At 33.6% G+C, this 16,920-nt stretch overlaps 2 protein-coding genes across 3 annotated transcripts; one reads left to right on the forward strand and one right to left on the reverse strand.

The window, feature by feature from the left end:
• Window positions 1–2,542: 2,542 nt before the first annotated feature.
• Window positions 2,543–4,037, forward strand: LOC108340125 (uncharacterized). Its single transcript, XM_017577352.2, has 2 exons — window positions 2,543–2,802; window positions 3,119–4,037. Exons 1-2 carry the CDS (start codon window positions 2,571–2,573, stop codon window positions 3,907–3,909), a joined length of 1,023 nt encoding a protein of 340 aa, XP_017432841.1. The 5' UTR covers window positions 2,543–2,570; the 3' UTR covers window positions 3,910–4,037.
• A 6,607-nt stretch (window positions 4,038–10,644) lies between these two features.
• On the reverse strand, window positions 10,645–14,175 carry LOC108340522 (receptor-like protein kinase THESEUS 1). 2 transcript variants are annotated; one of them, XM_017577975.2, is made up of 2 exons: window positions 13,811–14,175; window positions 10,645–13,597 (listed from the first exon to the last, which is right to left on the reverse strand). In XM_017577975.2, exon 2 carries the CDS (start codon window positions 13,481–13,483, stop codon window positions 10,946–10,948), a length of 2,538 nt encoding a protein of 845 aa, XP_017433464.1. In that variant the 5' UTR covers window positions 13,484–13,597; window positions 13,811–14,175; the 3' UTR covers window positions 10,645–10,945. The 2 variants fall into 2 exon arrangements, with proteins under 2 accessions (XP_017433464.1, XP_052733739.1); XM_052877779.1 differs by lacking the exon at window positions 13,811–14,175 and adding an exon at window positions 13,712–13,757.
• Between the last annotated feature and the right edge of the window lie 2,745 nt (window positions 14,176–16,920).

Genomic DNA, 16,920 nt, shown 5'->3' on the forward strand with positions numbered 1-16,920 from the left:
AAACTTCCTTCTCATGCAAGATTTTAAATCATACCAATCACGAATGGAGGACTTTCTACCTTTTCTAACATGATATTGTCTTTCATCCCACCACTCTTTTGCATGCTCTTCAAAACTAGAAGTGTAGAGACTAAGGATATAAGATTCACCATCTCTAGAATTAAAATAGGATTCAGATTTACTTCTTCTAACAATGAATGGATGCATGTCATCAATATCCCTTTCCCAAGCTAGGTATGTTAATGCACCAATATCCTCACCAAAGAATGGAATATTTGCCCTAGCTTGTTTACAAATCATCCTCAATCCTATCAAATTCATGAGATGAACAAGTTCTTCTTCTAGCATCGTCAAGTTTTCTTTTAATTTCTTTGAAACTAATGGGCTGATCAAAATTAGAAATCCTAGATGACCTATATGAATTAGACGACCTATATGAATAACAAGACATCTTTGTTTTTAAAATTTTTCTTAGTGTAAAAGGTATACAAGATTCACACTTAGACAAGTCCCAGGTAAGAAAGGTGAGTCATGAAGACTACTTAAGTACCAAGTCTTACCTTGGCAGAAATGTCTTAGGTTACTACTAGTTACCCTTTAAACAAAAAATCACCTTTAAAATCAAAGGACACAACTCACAGACAATTAAGCACAATTAAAAAACTAGACTCTTGAACTCTAACGTGACAAGGCTTAAGATCGTCCTGCTCTAAAAAGGACTGATCGAAGGACTAAAGAAAACATTCAATCTCCAACGATCCTTAACCCTATGTTTGTAGAAAGAAATCATCCCATACATAAAAGCCTAAGGCCACAAGTGAGATCATAAGATCATACTCTAGATGACTTTAGAGAGAAACCTTTATTTTGTAATCCTTTACTTGTATGAAGGTGGTACCTAGAACAATGAGTGTCAATGTTCTGTATTTTCTTGTGAGAATTTCATTATAAACATTTCAAACAACTTTTGTTGTAATGTGAAGAGTGGTGTCAGACAAGAGTGACCTTATATACCCATTTCCTAAGAGTAAACTTCATATACTAATAAGTTAGTAATAATAAAAGAAGAAAAATACTTATATTCATCGATTAATTAGTAAAACTTGTTATGATTGATAAAAAGAATTAGATGTAACTTAAATTAAGATAAAAATGTAAAGTAAAATATATGTTCATGACTATTGTTAATATATATGCATATATGAAAGTTTTATGAGCATTTACAAACATTTTTAGTATTTTCTAATCTATTCAGACGCCCTTATAAAATATCTAATAGAGATTTGCCACCAAATATTTTCAAAGAGCTTTTAAAATTCTACTCAACACCATCTTTTTCTACACACATTTTAATTAAAACATTTATCAAAAAATATATTAAATTGTTTATAGACTTTTTAAATTTTCTACATTTTAGTTATAATGTTACTATTAATATAACGTGTTAATAAGCCAGATTAATTTAGTTTTATTCAAATATTATTAGTATTTACTTTTAAACTCATAAAATCATCCTTATAAAAAATTTAAAATAACAGCTAAGTTGATGCAGCAAAAACATTCCTAATTTTTAACTGATAATGGTTGAGTAATACCTTTATCAATCAATCTTATATATGAACAACCCACGTTCAAAATATAAAAGTTGTTTTTTATAAGGGTTAACGTAAAATAGTTACGTGCAGAAATTCAAAGCTGAGAGGAAGTCAAACCAAATTTTGGAGGGTTTTTGCACCTTTTCAAAATAATAATAATACTTGAACATAGTTTTGATTTTTAAAGACACAGTTAAAATTTATCTTTATTAAATTTCCAAACTATTATAATGTATAATTTTAAAATTTAATAACACCTAACGTGTCAAATGAGTGTATTTGATACATTTACATGTCAAGGTAATGTTATTCTTTCCAAAAATTTATCCAAAAAAAAATGTAATATTTTTTTTAGTTCTAATAAAATATTTGTTAATACTATTCATAGAGGATGATAGTTAGTATTTAAACAAGCAATTGGAGATTTGATTTCTAGAAATAAATGTAAAAATGTGTTAAAGTATTTTTTTTTTGTTTTTACATAGGTAGATCCCAAAACTTCAAAAGCAAAACAAACACACCCATATAGAACTTATTATGTTTTCAAGCATTAAATTAGTGAAATAATTTTCCAATGTGATCATATTCCCTCCATTTCTCATGGCTAGACCAGACTTAACGGGGGATCAACCACCCCTCTCTTAATACACGCAACTGGTGAGGCTTTGCCTTCGGTGAAAGCCACATTGGTCAACCATATCACTTGCCATATTCATAATCATGTGAATATAAATGCATTAACAAGATAAAAAAATTAAAGAAATTAGCCAAAGTTCAGGAAGTTCTTGCTGTACACATTCTGTGAATCATTTTCATTTGATGAAACTTTAAGAAAGCAAGAACATAGGCCAACTGCCAGCAATATTATAGAAAAATGACCACTTGCTGATGAGTTTTTCTATAAATAGTGACTGATAGACCAAACGGAGCATTCTTCACAAGAAATTGGTATTTCCTTGTGTATAAGAAGAAGCCATGAGTATCTCAAGTACAAATAGTTTGATCTATCTCTTTCTGTTGTTTGCATTCTGTGAAATGCAAATTATTGTAGGAAACGACAACCAGACCTGCTTATCCCGCAAGAGTCCATGCTTTGGGAAGAAAGTGCCATGCCCGAATCAATGCCCTTTTCGATTTCCATCCAATTCAAAGGCCAAAGTCTGCTATCTTGACTGTGATTCCCCCACTTGCGAAACTCAATGCAAAAGTAAGATCATTCACTTAGACTTCGAATATAATAAAAGAATATAAGAATTAATTAGTAATTTGGTTTCATATTTTCATTTAATTAATTAAATTTTAAGGTTAAAACTATATTATACCATAATTAAACTAATGCTGTTAGAGTTATTAAACTATAACTTAATTTAACTGATAATATAGTTGGACTTATTAGTCACTTGTATTGGAGATTTCGTGATAAAAAGTTGTACAATTACAATTTTTCAACTCTGTAAAAATTCATTATGTGAGATGATTAATTTCAAACATTTACTATTTCGTTCTATGTTTGATGACAATAGCTCGCAAACCAAATTGCAATGGTCGTGGATCTGCATGTCTGGACCCTCGTTTCGTTGGAGCAGATGGAATTGTTTTCTACTTCCATGGAAGGAGAAACGAGCATTTCGCCTTAGTATCCGATGTGGACCTTCAAATCAATGCACGTTTCATTGGCCTAAGGCCAGCAAGTAGAACAAGGGACTACACTTGGATCCAAGCATTGGGAGTTCTCTTTGATTCGCAGAAGTTCACCGTTGAGGCCACCCCAGCAGCATCATGGAACGATGAAGTTGACCACTTGAAGTTTTCTCACAATGGCAAAGAACTTGCCATCCCTGATGGTTACCTCTCCGCATGGCAGTGCCCACAAAGTCAAGTTAGAATAGAGAGAACATCAAGCAAGAACAGTGTTACCATTACTCTCCCAGAAGTTGCTGAGATATTAGTCAATGTTGTGCCTGTCACTAAGGAAGATAGTAGAATCCACAACTACCAAATTCCTGAGGATGATTGCTTTGCTCACTTAGAAGTGCAGTTCAAATTCCATGGTTTGTCTTCAAACGTTGAAGGGGTTCTTGGAAGGACTTATCAGCCAGATTTTCAGAATCCAGCAAAGCTGGGGGTGCCAATGGCAGTGGTTGGAGGGGAAGACAAGTACAGAACCGCATCACTTGTTTCTGCAGATTGTGGGGTCTGTTTGTTTGATAGTGCAAAAGAAGCTTCAGAAAAAATTAACTCAGACACTGAATATGGTTTGCTGGATTGCACTGGTGTGGCCAACAGTGGGAATGGCATAGTTTGCAGAAGATGAAATTTCAAGTCACTGATATCGTCCTTGTATGATTCAGAGTTTTCATTTGTGATGTAATGATTGTTTTTCATTTGAATTGTGGTCCTATTGAATAAAAAGTGCAGTCTTTTCATTTGTTTAACATTAAATTATGGTGAAATTATGAGAGAGGTTCTCTTATTTTATGTCATTGGCATGCTGAAGCTTAAGTTAGGTCTAATATTACTATATTCGAATCCAAAAGGTTTGTTGTTATGCACATTAGTCACATCTATAGAATTAACTTAAAGGAAGAAATTGAGTGAATTCGGATCAAACTAATGTCTAATGGTAAATTTCCGAGAAATCTGACCATAGAATAACTATAACATACGTGATTATACACTATTTAAGTGGTCTTTCTTGTATGAGCTAGCATTTGTATTGGCAAAAATAGTATGCTTTTTTTTTCTCCTATAGCATTATTTATCAAAGTTCTACATTGATTAATCAGAAGAGAAAAATAGAAAATTATTGTAAAAAAGATTACTTGATTTGAGAGTTTGTAACATCTTGGAAACCAGTTGCACATACCCTTGTTATTGTTATATAAAAGCTGACGTAATCACTAACAATATTTCCTGAGGTGTGTAGATCACTGTCCTTAAGGAGTTATCCGCGGTGTATTGTGCAAGCTCCCCAAGATACAACAGGAACTTTTCAGAATTTCTGAGGATCTCAGAACTAGCAAGAATCTCTTAAGTAGAGAATAATTAAACCCAAGATATTTTAAAAGAAAAGAAAGAAGACAAAAAGATAAGAGAATGAGAGAAAAAGGAAGAGTGTGTAAATGTGTGTTTTGTAGTGGAAGAAGTGGATCAGGCCCATGACCTAAAATATCTCTTAGAAAATTATTATTTTTAATAACGTTCAAAAGTAGATATTTTGCAATATTATATTCAAAATTTATAACAGTTATCACATCTAACAGGTCGTCTAATAAACGAAAACAATAGAGTCATCTATTAGTACCTTGACCCATCAAACAAGTCTAATGGAGTGAAACTGGGTGCATCGTCTAATCTATTATATATTACGCGAGACATAGGGATATCAACCTTTGGCACTCTAGTATGGGACATTCCTCAAATAAGAGACTAAAGATTATGAAAAATAGTTACCCTTATATTTCTGTTTGACAACTCTTTTATATTTCTGTTTGACAACTCTTATATGTGTGACATTTGCCATCAGGGTAAACAACACAAACTTCCTTTTACTACAAGTGTTTCTAAATACAGATATCTAGGACCCTGTTGTCTTTATGAATGATTTTAAATATTTTCTTACTATGGTATGGTTGATGAGTTCTCGGATTTTACTTAGTTGGTCCCTTTATTTGACAAATCTAATCTTAGAAATATAACATTAGTTTTATTAATCTTGTTGAAAACCAGTTCAATTCTACTGTCAAAACCATTCATACTAATAACAGCACATAGTTTGCTATGAAAAATTTATTTTCCCAAAAAGTAATCATTCACAATTGTGTTGAAACCCATAAGCATAATGGTATTGTTGAGAGGAAGCATCAACACCTTTTAAATATCACTTGAAATAGAAAAAGGTATTGAATTGTCTAATTTACATAGATCATGTTTAAATACAATAAGTATAAATGATAGAATATTGAACATAATATTTGATTTTGTCTAACTGCCCCTCTCAAACTAGTGGTGACATAGTTATGCCAAGTTTCTCTCTTAACAAGTTGAATCTTGTATGAGTGAGAGGTTTAGTCAAACAGTTTGTAATTTGATTAGTAGTAGGAACATAGACCACGTTCCTTTTGTAGGACTTGATCACGTGCACATTTATCATAATGTGTTTGGACCGTGTGTGCATGACTGGATTAGAATTTGGCACTTAAGTTATTACACCACATAATTGGTTTTTTGAGCATTAGAAGTTTTAGTTCTATTAGCAGAGATCTAATCCAAGCTACTTCAGCTACATGGTCAACCAAGGCTCTGTATTCTGATTCACTACTCGATCATGACACTACCTTTTGTTTTCTTGAACCAAGCAACAAGTTTCTCCAAAAAGCACATTGTCCTATCATTGATCATTTGTCTTCAATACTAGTTGCCCAATATGTATCAAAATACCCTATTATGTCAATATCATTTAAGGGTTTTATGTGTAGACATAAGTTCATTGTACCTTAAAGATATCTTATATATTGACTGAGTCTGTACAAAGTAGCATTGGTCATTGGTTCCCCTTCTATAATGAATTGTCTACCAGTCACCATTGGTGCTGGACAGGCTAAAATTGTCTTTATATGTTGAACTTCTTCAGAGTATCTTTTATGTACTTAGTTTGCCTTAGGTACATTCCATTGTCATTTCTGTGTACTTTTCAATGCCAAGAAAATAATGTATATGTCCAAAGTCTATTAGAGAGAAAGCAACCACTAGTGCAACCAAGGGATACAACATCGGGTTTTTTTCAGGTTATGATATCATTTACAAAATCGAGGTATATTCAGGCTAGGTAAAAAAGTGAAACTTTTGGCCTCGGTTCAAAAAGCGATGCAAAAAATGTTACGATTTTCCCCTGGTTCAGAAAACCTGAAGCAGTAAACCAAAAAAAATAAAATTGGGTGTATTTTCTCGGTTCTGGTTCCAACTGAGGCCGTAAACCCTTAAAATTATTCAATGGCCTCGGTTGAATCCAGAACCGAGGCTATAGACCATTTTTTTTACCTCGATTTTTATCACAACCACAGTCTAAAGTATGTTTTTAAAAAAAATGATCGTTCTATTTTTATAAACATTCTATATCACATAAAGCCATAAACACAAAAATAGATCTGCATATAAAAACAAGTATCCATAACCGAGAAATACAATGCTCCAAATAACTATTTATTTGTGAGTTTAGGTTTTGATACCTATGGTTATTGCTTTTGAATGAAATTTTTTTTTACCACTCTTTCAAACTTCTATTTCAAGAGAAAAATTCTAGAAGCCCTTATTTTGGGTGAATCTAAAGTTTTAAAATTATTTGGATTCTAGATCTTTAAATCATCCTAACTTTCACTCTGGTTAACAGTTTTCACATTATTATATATGGATTTGGGGTAAAAAAATTTATGATATCGTGGTAGCTTGCATAGCCAGCTAATCCATCTACACTTTCTAGAAAACGGTATTTTCTATTATTTAGAAATTTATTTTGTTTTTTTTTCATACTTTGCAAAAATATTTAAAATAATTAGACTTTGAATTTTGAGCTAAATTTTTTTGTGATGGGATTTCATGATTTTTTGTCCTTCCAACAAATTTTTAGGGCTTTTGAAGTTCTCTTGAGCATACTCTCAGTTTTACCTATAACTATGTTTGAAAAACCTAAAATAAAACTAACCTTGATGGTGAGTTTGGTGGTGAAACGAAACAAAACGAACATCACACAAAGCGCATATCCAAAGAGTACTTGTACGCAAAACCAATGTCAAAACGAAAAATAAAAATGGAAGAAATGTAGAGGATGGTTGCAAAAATGGAAGATGAAAAGAGGAGAGTGATGACAAAGAGAGGAGAGCGGCGCAGTAGAGCAGATAAACGAAGAAGAAATGTGGAAGAGGCTCTATTACTTTTAGAAATTTAATCCTAGAAACACTTGTTATTACCTTGGTTATTTTATTAACCGAAGCAATAAGGGGTCTATGGCTTCGGTTTAATTAAGAACCGCTACCTAAAGCCGAAAAACACTTATTGTTTTATAAAATTAAAAATAATTTAAAATTTAATATATTTAAATAATTAAGTTCAAGCCATGTAAAATATTATGTATACTAATTAAAAAATGAAATTACAATTAAAAAAATTTCCAAATGAAAAATGAGAAGTGAATAGTAAATTGTAAGAAATTATAATGGCACTCTATCTTTATCACGTTATAATACTTTTTATTTATTACATAAAAAAATTATTTTTCATATAATTTACTTAGTATTTTCTTAAAGTAGGAAAAAATATCAAGGGTGACTAAGGTTATGAAATGACAAAATTTAGATAATTTTAATTAAATTACATGCATATAATTGTATTTAAATTTGTGTCTACCTCATTGTATAATTGTAAAGAGTCTATCGTTTAAGTACATTTTAAGATTATTAATGTGTATTGACAGAATGGAATGCACGGAGGATGGATGATATGGAGAATTGAATGGAAGAATAGCGTAGTGCATGATGGTGGCATAACTATATTATATCTCATGCATGACATTAATTATGCCCAAGACATCGATTATGCTCTATCATGTATTCAATTCTCTGTGCAATTATTCCAAGCATTTATGTGAAATCAAAATCAAAGTCGTTAAATTGATATTTTTCATATTCTAATTTCAAATACCGAAGGTAAATTGAAAAGTTGATTGTTAATTATTGATTCCTTGTAACATAAAATGGCTTAAAATTATTGCCCGAATGCACTGAGCATATGTAAAATTTAGATGACGCATACAAATTATAACCTTCAAATATATAAATCTTAGACAAACAATTTTGTGAAATCAAAATGATATAATTAAACTAATTAAATGTAATTTAAATATATAATATTTATGCAAAATTATTAGATTTTACTTTTTATTGCTTGCAAGATGACATAAACGAGTTTTTTTTTATATTACATTTACCTTGGACGTGAATAAACAATATGAAACAACTTGTATTGTATCTTTCTCAATCATGCGTTATACTCACTACGCTAAAAAAAGTATAGAAAAGATTTAATTATTAATTTGGTTTATATATTTATGGCTTATGAATTCAGTTATGTTTTTATATTTCTCAATCAATTAAGTTTTTATCTTTTTTTTTAAATAGAAGTTAATATGGTCTAGGTCTTGTTAGAATCGCTGCAACGGATACACCAAGGTCTTTAGCACAAGGAAAGAGTTCTTTTTGAGATAAAAAGTGAGTCAGATTTTTAGGTTATCTTCTAACGTTTGAACCTCTTTCGTATATATATGTTTTTTTTTTCTCTTTCCACCTCTTTCCAAGAACCTCCATGTATTATTCTATTTTCTTTGCACTCACTTATATATTGTAAATTGGTCTTATCTCTAGTCGATGTGGGACTTCAGACTTCCAACATACCCCTTCACACTGAAATGTAGACATCATCTCGAGCGTGAGACTAGACATTAATAAGTCGTACGATAACAGCCTGATAACGGCATGTTCAACAAACAACAAATATCATATGTTAAGAAGTGAACTTTAAGTCTAACTCAACCCCACAAAATCAGTTTATAAAGTGAAGTTTGCACCCACTTATATATCGTAAGTTGACCTTATCAATGTAGGACTTCCAACACATCTTTCATAAACCTAATAATCAAGCCACTCGAATAAACACATTCAATTCTCATAAAGAGTCTGCAACATGAACCAAACATAACCTTACTTCTTACGAGTTTTCTCCTAAAACGTCAAAAGGAAAATTATTTTTGCTCCGGTCAAATTAAATATGGACACACGAGTTCATATAAACAAATAAAAAAGGAAAAAGAAAAGAAGAAGAAAGAAACACACCATGTGGAAAGAGAAAAGTACAAGAAAAAAAATTGAGGTCACGTAACTTATGGTAACCAACTGGAATATGGCAGAAAATCTCATGTCGTCACTCCATAGTTTCATATCTTTCACGCGCTCTCTGCTTTCTACGTTGATCGATCATATTTTTCACTAAAAATAAAATCAGTAACAAATTCTAAGCTTGAAATCAAATCAGCTAGCATATCAAATGCGGCTGAAAAACTAACGACGTAATTTATGTGAAAATAAGTGCTCTGACATAAATTTATTAAGATAATATTATTAAAATTAATTACTGTATTGAAAATATTATTTATTTTGAATAGTTTACAGTTTTTTCTTTAATAGATATTAGATATCTTAGAGAATTGAAAAAAAAAGTAATATTTAGATTGTTATTAGTCTGACTTTTAAGTGACACGAAAGTATTAGATATCAAATACTAATGAGTTAAAAAGCAATCTGAAATATGTCATTTATGTGAAGATAAGTGTAGGATATTTTTATATTAAATATATTCATAATCTTTAAATTCTAAAGTAAAATTTATTTTCCAAACTTTACCTAAATTTAAAAAAGAATAATATAGTTACTTTAATTTATTTGTGTTAAAAAAATTATATATTAAAATGTATTTACATTTTTATATGAATTTAAGCAAATTAGATAATATAAATAACTTAAATCGACGTGTCAAAAAACTTTAACTCAATTAAAAGTTTATAACAATATCAAATTTTATTTTCGCTTTAAAATTAAAAACTAAAAACATATTTATTTATTTATTTTAATTGTCACTTGTGTTTCGTAATCCACTTGTTTTTTTCCACCCTGGATGTAGATGTATGGTTTAAATTCAAAACCATGTTTGAGTAAAATTAAGCATCCACCGGTAAAATAAACAATTTCTAAAACTTATGCTACAAAATATTTGGTAAGTTATTTTCAATGTAAAAATAATTGTTGGAAGATTCACGTCAAACTAAGACCAATTTATACTAAAAATAATTTATAGTATATAAGTAGGTAATTGATCAATTTTGTGATCTTGAGTTAAATTAAATAAACTTTTTAAAACTCACTTTGGGAGCTATGAGAAATAGTGAACAGCATCTAAACGTTTTCCTTGAAAAGTGAAAAAGAAAGGAATTTAACTGACCATATGCCAGAAAGAACTTATATAAGCTTCATATATTGTAAGGTGTGAGAAGAACTTGAGGAGCAGAACTCGTAATTGGTTTATACTTAGTACAACAGAGTTTTATGGTGTACCTTGCATGCAATTTGTGACCAGCTTAAAGGCACCCATCACTATGATTCAAGTATATTACAAAGTAAATTGATTTCGTGGAGAAAAAATGGATTACAAAAAGCATTAACTAAATAAGAAACAACCTTCAGAATGAAGCCAGAATGGCCACTTACTTTGATGGCCTTTGGCCAGAATTGTGGAAACACAAGAGCTCATCTTCCACGAGGATTTACCAATTGTGAGAACACTGCACTTGTAGCAGCATCTTCTGCATCATCATCAGTGCAAGAGTTTCCCCCATCAATCATACTCACACTGTTATCAAAATGGTCTGGGGGTGTCAACTGAATTCCAGTGATGTGGTTTGTGCTGTTGTCTTCTGGCTCCATGAGTGCTGATGATGTCTCTTGAAGCTGCAATGCATACTCAAGATTCCACAAAACATCTCCCATGGACGGCCGGTCCACGCCGTGCTCGGCCAAGCACTTCTCTGCTGTCTCCCCGAACTTCTTCAGGGATGCAGGATTCACCTTGCCAACAAGATTCTGATCCATGATTTGATCAAGCATACCCTTTTTCTGCCAGGTCATTGCCCATTCAGCTATGTTTACCTGCTCCCTTGGAAGTACAGGGTTCAAGGCTGGCCTTGTGCATAACACTTCCATCAACACTACCCCAAATGAATACACATCTGATTTTTCAGTAAGCTGTTGCCTTCTGAAGTATTCAGGATCAAGATAACCAAAACTACCCTTCACAGCAGTGCTCACATGGGTCTGATCAAGAGAAGGACCAGTCTTGGAGAGGCCAAAATCGGCAACTTTTGCAACAAAGTTCTCATCTAAGAGGATATTTGTTGTCTTCACATCTCGGTGAATTATGCTTTGAGCTGCTCCGGTGTGGAGATAATGAAGGCCTCTTGCTGCTCCAATGCAAATCTCCAGCCGCTGCTTCCATGAGAGAGGTGGCAGCTCTGTTCCATACAGATGACTCCTGAGGGGTCCGTTAGCCATGTATTCATACACAAGAATCATTTCTGACCTCTCATCACAATAACCAATGAGGGACACAAGATGGCGATGGCGAAGCTTGGATAACATTTCAATTTCTGTCCGGAATTCTGCAAGCCCTTGCTCGGATCTTGGGTTACCCCTTTTCACAGCTACATTGGTCCCATCTTCAAGCGTTCCTTTGTAAACCCTTCCAAAACCACCAACACCCAGAAGTAGCTTCTCATCAAATTTGTTGGTAGCATCTAGGATTTCCTGGAAGTTGAAGAACCGTCCGAGATTTGATGAAGCTAAAGAAATGCAGCTTGCGGTTCCACTCTTCTGTGAAAGTGTTGAATTTTTTGTCATGGTGAGAGAGTTTCCATAAAGGGGCAGAGGCAGCCATGAATGGCCCTGTTGAGTGGATGACTTTGATTTGCGTCCCACCAAGCAGCAATAACACAAACCAGCTATTGCTAAAGCTGCTACAGCACCAACAGCAGAACCAACAATTACTCCTACCATGCTTTTCTTTGAATGTGAACCTGGAAGAAGACTGTGAACTGAATAAAGCCCATCCAAGCTCTTTAACGAGTTGCTGATCTTCATTATCTCCAACCCATTCATAGTGGCATTTGGAAAGTCAGCCACAGGATCTGGACCAACACTCACAGTCAAAGTGTTTGAGTCTGCAGAGGCATTGGCAACAAAGTCCTTGAAGTAAGGCACAGCCAAGTCATTAGTCATGGTTGAGAGATCAAGGCTTTGAAGAGCTATGTCAGAATTTATGAACATGTTGAAGACTAAATTGTTGAGTGACTTGCTCATAATATCACAGAAGTGCGCCCGAATGAAATAGGAAAAATTTGGATCCACATTGAAGACCCAAGTGATGTTGAAATTTGGATCATTTACATTAGCATCCCCCATTGCTTCAGCAGTGGCATAGACCCAATTTGGGGCAGTCTCAGGTGTAACAGCCACGGGATACTTAATGCTTGAAGGATTCACCGATACATTAAGGACTGAGCTGTTCACATGAAGGTATTTTCTATCATTCAGCCAAGTCCTACCCAGGGTGTCATTTTCAGAAGTAATCAAAGGACCCCCCATATTCAACCGATAAACAGTTTCAAAGGCAAGGTCAGAAAGTCCATTGAATGGTGCTGGCGGGTTAACAGAGAGTGCCTGATCAACAAACAGCTCATTTGGCATTGACACAACTTCAATTCCATTCACAAAGGCCACCGAACCATTGGAAGGAATGAAGGTCACAACCAATGCATCAGAGGTTACATTCACAACATACTCCTTGAACATATAAGAACCATTGTATTTCCTAAAGGTGAAGTTGCTCAAGAGTACAAAATCATCAGTAACCACTGTCAAAGAAGCTGAAGTCAAGTTGTGGCTGGAGTTTGGAAGAGGGGAAAAGTATAGCCTAACCCAGTGCCTACCTTCTTGCTGAATCTCAAACCTATAAGAAGCTTTCTCGGTGAAAACCCGAGCCGATTGGTAAATGGGAAAAGGGGCACTAGAATTGGTGCTAGCAACAAAAGAATTCCCAGTTTTCATTACAAGTGAAGAATGCTGTGAGTCAGGAACAAAAGTGCGTCCTTGAAAGGTGATGTTTTGAGAAGAACCACATGCAATTAGATAGCTATCAGGAGGAGTGTATAAGGAAAACGACCCATTAACCAAAACTAGAAAAACAACAACCAACACCAAGGGAACCCATCTCATGAGTTCCATCTTCACCATTTTAGCTTCTTCAATAGTCCATAAACCGCCAGATGAAATCACCAAGACGCGTTCTTACAAAACCCAGATCCGAAGGGGCCCCAAGAATGCAAATCTCAAATCCCACAACGAAACCTGCAACAAGCACGGATCTATCAGGAGTAATGCACAGAACAAGACATTTCCACTACAGCAAGGGACAAAGTAAGAAGTTTCCAACGTCACAAAACAGAATAGAAAGACAGAAACCTTAGCTCCACTACCACAACCCACAGGAGAAATAATCTAGTATTCTGACGTAAGTAGATTGGGCAAAGGTTAAAAACAAATAATGGTAACAAGACTTACCTTAATGTGAATAAGCTGGTGCAAAAAGGAACAAGGTTTGAAACATTAGAGAGAGACCCCTTTTCAGATTACATTACATACATGAAAATGAAATGAAATGAAGTAACGAAGCACCCCATCACCGTAAACTCATCAAGTTGAGCTTTTTAGTGTGGTTGCTAACACCCTTTTCCAGGCTGGTGATTAGGCTGTCACTTACTGAGGAAAAAAGAGGACCCCACAGTGAAGAAGAAAAGGGGTACGAAACTTCAAACTGTTACTACTACTCCTACACCTCCCCATAAAACCAGCTGTTCCTTCAAGATTTTGTGGTGTTGTGATTTTTCAAATCAGAATCTTTGAGAAGAAATGAATAATTTAAGCCCAAAAAAAACTATATAAACAGCACACAAGTTAGCCATTATTTCCTTAGATAGGAAAGTTAGGCTTTGTTTAATTCGTTTTCACTGTGTAAACCTTTGTACAGTAAGAACTAATGGATGACATTTAAAGTAACTAATGGAAACATCAATGCGTTGCGTTTATTATATATTTTTTTACTGGCAATAGGAGGGATAAATTAAGGCTTAATATATGTTTCCTGTTTTCGTGAGGTTTGCTTCGTAGTTTTTTTTTCTCTTCAATGTTGTTTTAAAGAATGTAATTTATGTTTAATTTAATCTTTTTTACAGACGGTGTTTAAATCGTTAACGGTCCACTGTCCAACTGCGCAAAACTCAATTGAGATGTTATTTAACTGTCCACGTGAATTCCCTTCAGGCACAATAAGGTGGATTCTGAAAGAAATGTCATTTATTTAATGAAACTCAATTTTTAATGAGGGTGGATTCTGAAATTAGGACTTTTTACTTTTCTTATGTGAAAGCCATAGTGAGGTTCAAGGTTAAACAATCTTCTTCCCAATCTTGGTGGTTGATGAACCATGTATGCTTCCCAATTTTCTTCTTCTTGTTGTTGAATAGATTGGGCCACTGAAGTTGTCATTCCTCACATGGTGGTGGTTCAATGGGGGTAGGGATAATCCTCTTTTGCAATAATCTGCAAGTTAGGCCTCAAAGCCACAATCTGCAACAAACTAGACCCCAACAAGCACCACTTCCTAAAGCTTCCAAAATCAGAAGGCAAGAACCCCATTTTCCCCATCAATTTCTCCGCATTACAAAATCCACTCTTTGCCGCACCATCTCCACTATTCACAAAAATCTCAGCCAAGGGGATTATCCACAACAAAGATACAAATATAACTAACATTTGATTTGCTTAAAGGATCGCATGAGTAAAGTCCCAAAAACCCAAAAAAAATGCTCAATTGCTTGTCGGACCTCCTAGATGTGGATCTCTCAAACGTGACCTTAATAAGCAACGTCCCCCACATGTAAAGACTCAAAATGAATAAAAGAATGAGAACGAAAACTCCGTTGGCGAAGAACTCATTATTCGGGGGTGATTGGACTTTGTTCCTCTTCTTGAGTTCAGCAGCGATTTTGGAGAAGAGAGGCTGGTAGTCATCGATGTCGGGGCGACGAATGGCGACTTTGAGGCCATTGGATTGCGTTGGGAACCGGGGTGGGTGTAGGTCTAGAGAGCGTGAAGGAAAAGGAGGGCAATTTTGAAGAAGGCGAAGGTGAAAGAGGTTGGGTTTCCAAATTCTAAAACATGGAAGATGATGAAGTGGCCAGGATGAAGATGATGAGAGGCAGCCACGTCAAATAAAATAGATTACATCATTTACTTATTGCTGACTTTGATATTGAGTCATTAACGATTTAAACGCCGTCTGCAAAAAGGACTAAATTGAACATAAATTATATTCTTTAGGACAACATTGAACAGAAAAAAAACTATGACAATTTCGAATAAACTAGACGAAAATAGGGACCATCAGTGCTATTAAGCCATAAATTAATAATGGTGGTTTTAGCTTTATTAATTTTCCTAAATTCATGTGTATTAGTAGTCGGTAATTTATACTAAAAACAAGTGTAAAAAAATATAGGATATTTATATTAAATTGTTTTATGTAATCATAGTGTACATAATTTTATAGTTATTTAATTGTAAATTGTAATATATGGGAATTATTGACATTTCATAGATGTTGTAAATTTGTAATTTAACTTAAATACATGTATTATATAAGCTTTTCAAGTGTAATCTAATTATAAATATTATTTCAAATATACAATTTGATTTTGTATATGTAGTAAATTATGTAACATCTATTTTTAATAATGTAAAATTACTAAATAAAATGTCATAAGGATGAGATTTAGCAAGAAAACTTAGAGACTACTTTAGGAGAAGGTTTCCATTTGATTAACAAAAATCTAACTACATTGTTGTTTTACCCCGCCCATAATCAACTAGAAGGACGTTACCCCTAAGCTCACATCATTTAAAGTGATCCTTGCAAAAGTGAAAACAAGAACAAGCAAAAAACAACACAAGAAATGTAAGCTAATGTTATAAAAGAATCAAATCATACAAATATAAAACATCATATAACACAATTCATTTACAAACCAAATCAAACTTAAACATACAAATAAATTCTAGACTTGACCAAATCTATATATATGTATTGATGTTAGACTATGACAAGTTATACATTTGTAGTAGAACAATAGTTGTCCCCCAAGCTACCACACAAGATTAGTCCGTGAACGGCTATGGACAAAGAACATCATATTATAGACTAGGACCTCCTGCTACTCCTTACCACACAATCTTTTTCTCTACCAAAGATGGAGTGATTATTGGAGTGTTAGGATAACTTACAAGACTGAGTCCACACATCAATACATTACTTTAATTGGAACAACCATCAAGAATTTCACCTTAGAAACTCTTTTAAAACCATACTACAATGCATGCATAGCCTCATGCATAAACCATCATATAATTGAATTTATATTACTAAACAAATTTTAAAGCATCAAAACATTTTCATCCATAAGTAACAAAGAAAAGAAAACAAAAGAGATCAAACATGTACACGGGACGCCCAACGCCAAACTTTTGACGCTCAGGACAAAATTGCTCGCCTAACGAGCTACCTTATGGCACCCAACGAGAGCGCAAAAAGAGAGCTTTCCTAGCCCAGCGAGAAT

The sequence above is a fragment of the Vigna angularis genome, chromosome 5, assembly GCF_016808095.1.
Source record: "Vigna angularis cultivar LongXiaoDou No.4 chromosome 5, ASM1680809v1, whole genome shotgun sequence".
Classification (NCBI taxonomy): domain Eukaryota; kingdom Viridiplantae; phylum Streptophyta; class Magnoliopsida; order Fabales; family Fabaceae; genus Vigna; species Vigna angularis.